The sequence below is a fragment of the Arachis ipaensis genome, chromosome B01 (genome assembly GCF_000816755.2).
Source record: "Arachis ipaensis cultivar K30076 chromosome B01, Araip1.1, whole genome shotgun sequence".
Classification (NCBI taxonomy): Eukaryota; Viridiplantae; Streptophyta; class Magnoliopsida; order Fabales; family Fabaceae; genus Arachis; species Arachis ipaensis.
The window spans coordinates 133,648,089-133,657,400 of NC_029785.2; the positions used below are offsets into that span (position 1 = coordinate 133,648,089).

General features: G+C 32.9%; 1 protein-coding gene across 4 annotated transcripts; it reads right to left on the reverse strand.

Annotated features, from left to right (window-relative positions):
- On the reverse strand, positions 1,637–5,481 carry LOC107640254 (beta-1,4-mannosyl-glycoprotein 4-beta-N-acetylglucosaminyltransferase). Of its 4 annotated transcripts, none has more exons than XM_021105735.1 (2): positions 5,461–5,481; positions 1,637–2,918 (listed from the first exon to the last, which is right to left on the reverse strand). In XM_021105735.1, the coding sequence occupies exon 2, from the start codon at positions 2,899–2,901 to the stop codon at positions 1,795–1,797; it is 1,107 nt and encodes a 368-aa protein (XP_020961394.1). In that variant the 5' UTR covers positions 2,902–2,918; positions 5,461–5,481; the 3' UTR covers positions 1,637–1,794. The 4 variants fall into 4 exon arrangements, with proteins under 4 accessions (XP_020961394.1, XP_016199296.1, XP_016199281.1 ...); XM_016343810.2 differs by lacking the exon at positions 5,461–5,481 and adding an exon at positions 3,858–3,974; XM_016343795.2 differs by lacking the exon at positions 5,461–5,481 and adding an exon at positions 3,172–3,693.

The window sequence follows — 9,312 nt, forward strand, 5'->3', positions numbered from 1 at the left end:
GGATGAATGAGGACAACGTTGTACTAATACCAGATGACGAGCATCTATTGTTTGATGTTGCCATGTTGAGGCGTAAGCTATACTTTAGTTTTCCGAACCACCCACTATCACCACCATATTATTTAGATTATTTTTTTATTAATAGTAGATTTAGACTTATTTGTTATAATTTTTTAGTAGGAGTACATAATATATAAAATGTAATAACTTAACAGATAATTTTAAAGAGATTTTTCATTCTCTTCAGCCATAAGAATAATTTATTTTTCTCTTTCTCTTTTTCTTATTTAAAGTAATGAGGCTTTGGAATGCCTGTGTAAATGTGTGATGTTGGACTCAAGGATAATGAATTTGGAGACATAGAGTTGGAGCTCGTGCCATCTTATATCAAACATGTCTAAATCATTACTGAATATGATAGCATCGAAGACGCGGCGAGAGGGAGGGATCGAAGAGACCAACCATGGAGATGGCAGAGGAGATCCATGGTTACATTTTCAGCATAGTAGTGAGGTATGCGTGTGAAGGGTTTAGGGAATTGTCCCATAAGGATGTGAAGAAATAAGAAATCTTTCTACCATGGAATATAATCCCTAACACACAAAATGACACCAATAATGCTAGCAAAATAATCAATAGTAAATGTAGGTTTATTTGTTATAATTTTTTTAGTGAAAATGCATAAGGAGTACATAATATATAAAGTGTAATAATTCAACAGATAATTTTAAAGGGATTTTTCATTCTCTTGAGTAATAAGAATAACTTATTTTTCTATTTCTCTTAATTCCTTTTGGTTCATCAAACCATCAGCATCGCAGCTTGAACAGCTTAAAACATGAGATTTTCTTCACAAAATATAAATTAAATCAATTAAAAAATAAAAATTAAATTAAATTAGAATCATATTCCAAAGATCATTTTAAATATTAACTCATATTTTTCATATTTCAATATATTTTTCATATTAACTCACATTTTTCATTTTAAATATCATATTAATATAAAAATTAAATTTGGACATTAATCAACCGTGTCAGGGCCACATTAGAAGAAAGGGGGCAATGACCCCTCAAAACTAATAATTTGTATGTATAAATCTTTAATTTTTTAGTTTGGCCTCCTTTTAATTTTTAATTTTTTTCTCTTCTTAATTTATATTTTTTATGTTGATCCCTCTCAAAGAAATTTCTAACTCCGCCCTAGTTAATCAATATATGAAATTATGTTAGATTTTTTAATTTTGATAAACACAAGTTAATTTAAAAAAAACTCTCCTTTAAATACTTTTAAAAATGTCATAATTTTTAAAAAATACAATATAAGTACATAAATTCTTTAATTTACCAAACACAAAACAAAATGCATAAACATCCATTCGAAAAATCTAACCAAATCAAACCTAAATCTCATCATTTACATTCCCGGGTTCAAGTCTCAATGGAGACAGTGGATTAAGACCCTCGTGTGTTAAAATGTGTGTGTGAGAGTTGTATGAAGAAAAAAAAAAAAAAACAAAGTAATGGTAACTACCCACACTTTAGGATGTTCTAACCGCGAGTGTTGAACAAGTGGTTATGGTACTAAACCACACATACCACCTAGCTATGACATAATTTATTACCAACAACTGTAATTAATTAGAAATTAAATCCTTATTCTATTCACGTAAACTAAGAATTAATGCAGCAGGCAGTTATAGAAATGAAAATTGTTAAAAAGTTTAATTAGAACTAGAAATATACATTGTTGTTACATTAACCTAGCATGATCTAATTAATTAACATTATTACCCTAAGGTGGAGTTTGTGTTTCTCTCAAGCAACCTCCAGGAAGAAGGAACTTAAAGTTATGAGCATTCTGAATCAAGTAAGCAGGAAGATGAACCGCAGAAGCAGAAGGCGGAATGGACCCCATCTTCTTGATGATGTCCTTGAAGGTGTACTCTTCAGGGAGCATGTCAAAGAGATCATCACCCCTGCAAATTATGTCCTGAATTCTTGAATGGCTAAGGAATGATTTATACCTCACGCGATCTGCGTGGCTATATGCAGTCATCTTGAACACAAATTCCCACATTTTCCGGAAACAGAAGCTACAATGCCACCCTGCATCTGCCAACATAAGGTCAGTCTGCCGCGAGTGCCGGTACTGAGTGTGCTGCGAGTACACATGTGCCGTCGCTCGCCAGCTGCTGTAGTCCACCGGGAACTCGTACGAGTACATGTAGTGCTTAAGCTCAAGGTGCATCAATGGAGGGATTCCATCACACCATTGCAAAAGCTTCAGTGTGTGTGGGCTTGGAATCTCGTCTGTATCAGCCATTATAAGGATGTCTCCATTGGATATCCCTGCTCGCCGGATCAATGAATTCATCGCGGCGCGTTGTCTTCCCTCCAGCAGAAAAGGGTCCTCATATGATCCTTGCACTGCAAGTTTTCCTGGGAAGGTGCCGTGGACAGTCTGTTCTTTGGCGAAGGCGAATCTTTCTCTGTTTAATTCAAAGTAATGAGGCTTTGGAATGCCTGTGAATGTGGTGTTGGACTCGAGGATGATGAATTTGGAGACATAGGGTTGAAGCTCGTGCCATCTTATATCAAGCATGTCTAATTCATTGCTGAATATGATAGCATCGAAGACGCGGCGAGGGTGGGATCGAAGGGACCAACCATGGAGATGGCAGAGGAGATCCATTGTTACATTTTCAGCATAGTAGTGAGGTATGCGTGTGAAGGGTTTAGGGGGATTGTCCCACAAGGGTCTGAAGAAATAAGAAATCTTTCTACCATGGAATATAATCCCTACCACACATAATGACACCAATAATGCTAGCAACACACAATAATGGACCCTCTTTACTTTGTATCTAGAACCAGAACTCAATCGATTTTTATTTGCCATTGGATTTGTATATTCACCTGCAAAATAATGTCAACAGCATTCATCAACAACTAACACCCTTTTCTATTTAATGAAAAATAAAACTGGGTTACGGGAGATAATCCACATAACAAACAAATCATTATAACAGAAACCAAAATAATTAATGAAAAATCGTCGGTTTCTATTTCTGTGTACCTAAAATTGGAACAACCTATGGAGATACATAACAACATCAACAAAATCAACTGTTCCCCTAATAAAGAGGAAAAAGAATGAAAACTTACCGACCTATTTGGAAAGAACGAATTTTTTTTTTCCAGATTCAGGAAGCAAGGTTGAAGTGGGAGAGTTGGAAAAGAAAGGACCAAAAAGGAGATTGAAAGAGAGTTGAGGGAACCTCCAAGGAATCTTAACAATGGATTCTGTCCCCTCACAGAAACGAAAATATTGATAGATATGACTTTTCGAACTTTGAACGGATTCACAATAATAAAAAAAATATTGATAGATATGAAAGAGGTACAAGAAAGAGGAAGAAGAAGAGGAACACCGTGAGGGTGAGAGACAAGGTAGCTCTCTCTCTTTCTCTTTCTCTTTCTCTCTCTGTATCTAGTTAAGTAAAACATGTTGTTAGCGAGGTTAATGTTACGTTGACAAGTGACAACAACATAATAAGCATGTTAAGCATTCTTAACTACTATGCACTTTCTGAATATGCACCACATGAAGGTGATGACGTGTCACAACGCTAAACGTGGCTTCGGCGGTGAAGCTGGCGGACCCTGCGCCTTCTCAGTCGCGTTAACAATTCATTAATCAGTAATCACTATTTTCTTTGGATCCCTCAACTACATCTACACTTCATTAAATTACTACTATCTATTATCTAAACTAATTAAATTACCATGAAAGTAATAAAGTAATCATAAGTTCATAACCATGCATTTTGTATTCAAATAAAATAGGTAAATTACCTTTTGTACGAAGACCAATCCTGCTGCAAAGTGTAAACTATCAATGGCGGTCTCACTCAATTAAGAAACCTTTTGCAACTTCTTAGTATTTCTTCTCTATACTATCAGAATTACTTATTTTTCTTTGTTGGTGTTTCATATATATAGAGGGAGTATGCTGTTTATCTTATCTTATTTTAAATTAAATCAAATCATATATATCTGGGTTGGGAAATAGATTTAGTTAATCTTATCTTGTTTTAAAATTTAATAAATTTGAAATTCATGGTGGAATAACTAAGTATTTTAAATTATATTATTATTATTATTATTTAATTAAAAAGATGAATTAGAATTCTAAATAGTCAACTTCTAATGGTTAATCTATCATATCCCCTAGGGTAAACTATAATCAATTCAAATCAACGAGTAATAATTAATAAGATCTAAAACAAAATGTGACGGTGCCAACAATTTTTCTTTGTTGAATTGGCATTAGTAGATTTTTTTTTATTAAAGACAAAAAAACACACACACACACAAAATAACTAAAAAAAAAAGGGATATATTTAGGGAGTAAATGCATTTTAGGATTCACTAAGGATTGAACTCTTGACTTTTTGGATCAAAAACTTTAATACTATGTCATGATATCACTCATCCCAGAGGCTTACACTAATAGAAAAATATAACACTAATGGTTATGTCTCTAATACTCTCTAAATCTCCATTGTACACATTGTACAAATATTCCATTGGCTCCCCATACTTTTCCATCCGTAAAACATAAAAATATTTTTAAAAGTTTATTTTTATTTAAAAAAATTAATTAAATTCTCTTTTCCTATTCTTTTAAACATGTTTACTCTTAAAATAATATTAAACATATTTTTCTTAAATAATAAAAATAAAATAATACAACATATATGATCATTATTAGTTAAAATAAAATATAAAAAAATATTTATTTATTTATTTATTTATTTATTTTTGTGGATCCATGGATATGCGGATACATATAAAAAATCTGCAATCTGATTCTATTAGTTTGCGGATCATATCTATATTCGCAATTTTCGGATCGGATTCGGATAAACGCTGCGGATATGCGGATTGGATCCGATCCATGAACACCCTTAGACATATCCTCTACTAAAAATTTAACCACTCCATATAAAAAATATTGCAATGCGCGGCAGTTTTCGCCCGCCGCCGCATTCACAGTTCTTGAATCTTGAGGGTGAGATCAAGATGAATATTTGAAGAGCTCTGAATAATAGCATGATACGCATCAATGCAATCCGTCTCACAAAAGACCTCTTTAAACCTACAATTTCAAGCCAAACAGAGACCACAGAATATGACAAAAAGCTCGCTTCTAACAACATTAACCTCAGAAAAAAATACTTGAACAACTCTTAATCTAATTACCTAAGTGATCCCTAAGAATACATCCAAAATCAGCCACATACCGAGAAACTAAAATACTAGCATCACAATTCAACTTAATAACCGAATTAGGAGGAGGAATCAAAGAAAAGGAAGAAGAATTCAGGTTTGCGTTCCCCACAAAAACAGACATAACACCAAAATTTTTAGCTGCATTTATAATTAGAAGAATTACCTTAAAAGTACTCCAGGAATCATCATCCTTGAAAACATCATTGTTGCAATCACGCCAAATCCACCAAATTGCACCGGAGAACAAACAATCGCTAGCATGAAGAAGGTTACGCTTAACCCAACTATGGAAATCTCTGCCAATATCATCTATGTTTCATCCAATTCCCAAGGTATGCTAAACCGCTTGTGTTTTAATGCAATCTCTGAAGCAATGCAAGACGTTTTATTCCACCAGGTCGCACAGAAGGCAGATCGCAGAGATAGCTAAGCCTCTGCGGTAACGGAATCGACTGGTTGACACAACATTCTGAATCCCGAGCCACATGAGCAGCTTAATCTTTTTCGGAATGCGCATCCGCCAACGTCAGAGTAAATTAATAGCAGGATCCCAAGAAATCTTATGACTCAGCAACCAATCATATCTGCACCTAGCCGAATAAACCTTGGAGTTAGAACTACTCTACAACCAACCAGGATCAAGATTATCATACAAACCTAGTCGAATAGAAGCCAACCTGATTTTAAAGTCATTATAAATGGGAGTGAACAATACTCTTCAATTCCAGTAATCGTGGGACCAAACATCATCCACCCTCAAAGTTGTGTCCGTAATATGAACAAAAGGAATAAAAGCAGTAAGACAACCATCTGGGTGCCACTTTCTAAACCAAAAAGATTGAGGAACGCTACCGGCATTCCAAGAAAACCCCTGTTGCATCTTGATCTTAGTCTTCATGATGTCACGCCAAGTACTCGAGACACCAATAAAATCTCTACTCTCCATAAGAAAATCCGGCACATATTTAGCCTTCAAGACCTGAACCCAGAGTTTATTAGGACTATGAAGATATTGCCACAGAAGCTTGCCTATTAAAGCCAGATTTACACACTTCATATCTCTAACACATAGGCCACCAAACTTACGAGGAGTGATAACTGTCTCCCACTTGACCAGGTTAAGGCACCGCTCATCAACTTGCTCCTTCCACAAGAAAGACCTCATGATAGCATTAGCTTTTGCACAAATAGAAGAAGGAAAAAGAGAGACTTGCATATGATAAATAGATAAAGGAGAAGCAATAAATTTAATCTACCAACTCTATTAAGGGTCCATTTGGGAAATTCCAAAAGCTACTTTTTTTAGCTTTTGACTTATAAAAAGTTACATTAATAGTGTTTGGTACAATTTTTTAGATAAACTTTTAACTTTTCAAAAAGTTATTTAAAAGCTTTTGAAAAAGTTAAAAAATGTGATTTCTCCTATTTTCAAAAGTTATTTTATCACTCCTATTTAACGTACAATTTTAAAACAATGACTTCTATAATAACTTTCTAAACACAAAATAACTTATTTAAAAGTTATTATTAATAAAAGTCCTTATATTTTAAACTCTTTTTTCAAAAGAACTTATTTAAGAAGTTTAGCCAAACTGATCCTAAGAAGAATATCTTTTCAGTTTGTCAATCTGAACTTAATACGAGATAAATTTTTTAAAAAAAAATTCTAAAAAAACGTGAATGTCTNAAAAATTGCAAATAAAGAAGTTAGAAAAATAATATATAAGTTTAATGGAGTAATATTATAGGCCAGCATAATTTATTATTTTTTACTAGTAGATTGTCAATAATATTTAAAAATTAGAAATATAAAGTTGAACTATTGAGCTAAAGATGTTGGACCGTTTTATCTATAATTAATTATGAAATTTGAAATTTGATATTACTAACTAAATTGGAATATATTTTTTTTTAAGAGTAAACTATTATTTTTATCCATAAAAATTGAAAACGCTGATATATCTACCCATAAAACATAAAAATTACCATTTGTACCTATAAAAGATTGACTTTCGCATGCAAAATTACCCAAATCCTAAATAATTATATAAAATTTCCAAACTACCCCATTCTCTTCTCTCACACCCACCCTCACTCACTATCTGCAGCACCTAAACCACCATTGTCGTAGCATCATCTCCCTTCCTACTCTTTCTCTCTCTATCATTCACTCACTCACTCACTCACTCACTTTTTCTTTCTTATCTCTTGAACATCAACATAGCCCAGCCATTATCCTCTTCAAAATCACAAAAAAGAACAAACTCAAATCAAATTGAAGAATAGAACATGCACAGATTCAAAATAAAACCCTAATTTCTTAGAACCTTCACCAAAAATTGACAATTTTTCAGACTTCAGATCACCATTTTCATTGCAAATAACACAGAACACTAATTTAATTTTGGCGACACTGGGAGGAGATGACGAAGACGCATCGCTAGGAGGAGAAGAGAGCAGTGATGCCGAGAGAAGGAGAAGACGAAGATACGACATTTGGAAAAGGAAGGAACTCAACGCTGAAGAAGTTGGGGTTGCAGAAAATAGAGGATTCTGCTACTTCCTGAATCCAGAAACCTCCCGTAGAAGAAGAAGAGGAGGAGGGGAAGAGAAGATGGAGCTCGTGATGGCAAAAGGAGGAACCACCATTAATGCACAGAAGAAAGAGAAGAACGACAGAGAAGAGAGAAACATCAATAGGAAAAGAAGAGGAAGGAGAAAAGTGCGAAGATGAGGGAGAGAAAGAGAGGAAGAACGATTGAAGAAGATGAAGGAGAAGGAAGAGAGAGAGAGTGGAAAGGGGATGGTGCTGCAGCAGTGCTGGTTCACGACTTAGATGAAGAATTGAAGAGGATGACTACTAAGGGTAGTTTGGAGATTTTATGTAATTATTTAGGGTTTGGGTAATTTTGCTTGCGAAAGTCAATCTTTTATGAGTACAAATGGTAATTTTAATCTTTTATGGGTAAATAAGTCAGCATTTTCAACTTTTATGGGTAGAAATAATAGTTTACTCTTTTTTTAAACACCAAAAACGAGCTAGTTTTAAAAGTGTACTTTCTTTGTAACATGTATAGATATAGATGTAAAGATTACAAAACGGTAATAAATGAAATGGTAATTTATTGTATTAAATCAAAAGCATTTTAATATTACGCAAATTTCTCAAAATGCAAAATGCTACCTGAATGTTCTAACTTTTATTTTTATATAAATCGAATTTAATAAATTCAATTTAGCCAAATACATACTAAATCGAATTAAATGGATTCGAATTGCATGCATTTAAATGTCACGTTTAAATCAAAAGATTTAAAATTCTTACTAAATCGATACAGCACACATGAAGGACAAGCACATGGTAAATCGAAGTTAATGGTTTTGATTTAGTGATTTTAGCAAATCGAAGTCCATAGATTCGATTTGTAAAAGAAACACCTCTCAAGCAATTTGAATCCAATAGATTCGATTTATGATGAAAATGGCTATATAATAAATAATATTACGCAATCAAATTTAAATTTTTGGTCATACTAAGAATCACAAAAAAAATTACTTATAATAAAAAATTTGAAATGTACTCGTTTTTTTTATAATACTCCTAACATTTTTTAAGTCATTTTTAAATTTTATAAAATTATTTACAATAATTATAAAAAGTACTTATAATAAAAAAATTTAAAATTTTATAAAAATATTTAAAAATTAATACAAAGAAATTTAAATTTCATACAATATTTTTTCATCCATTTTTAATAGTTCATAAATACCAAAAAAAATTTGGTATGAAATTCGAATTTTTAAAAGATTTCCTTTTTTTTTTCGTGATGGATCGAGGTCCTTTGTTGCTACCCGCCGTTTCGGTCCATGTCCTTTTGTTGCTTTCCAAACCCAACAATATTTTATGCATTTTTCAACTTTTGAAAGCCCAAGTTAAGCTTGAGAAATCTCTTATGTATCGTTAGTCATTGACCAAAGTAAGAAAAAAAGTGCTCATCATTAAGTCCATTAACAT

Coding starts and splice junctions, on each gene's coding strand:
- LOC107640254 (XM_021105735.1), bottom strand. CDS start 2,901: ATGGCAAATAAAAATCGATTGAGTTCTGGTTCTAGATACAAAGTAAAG.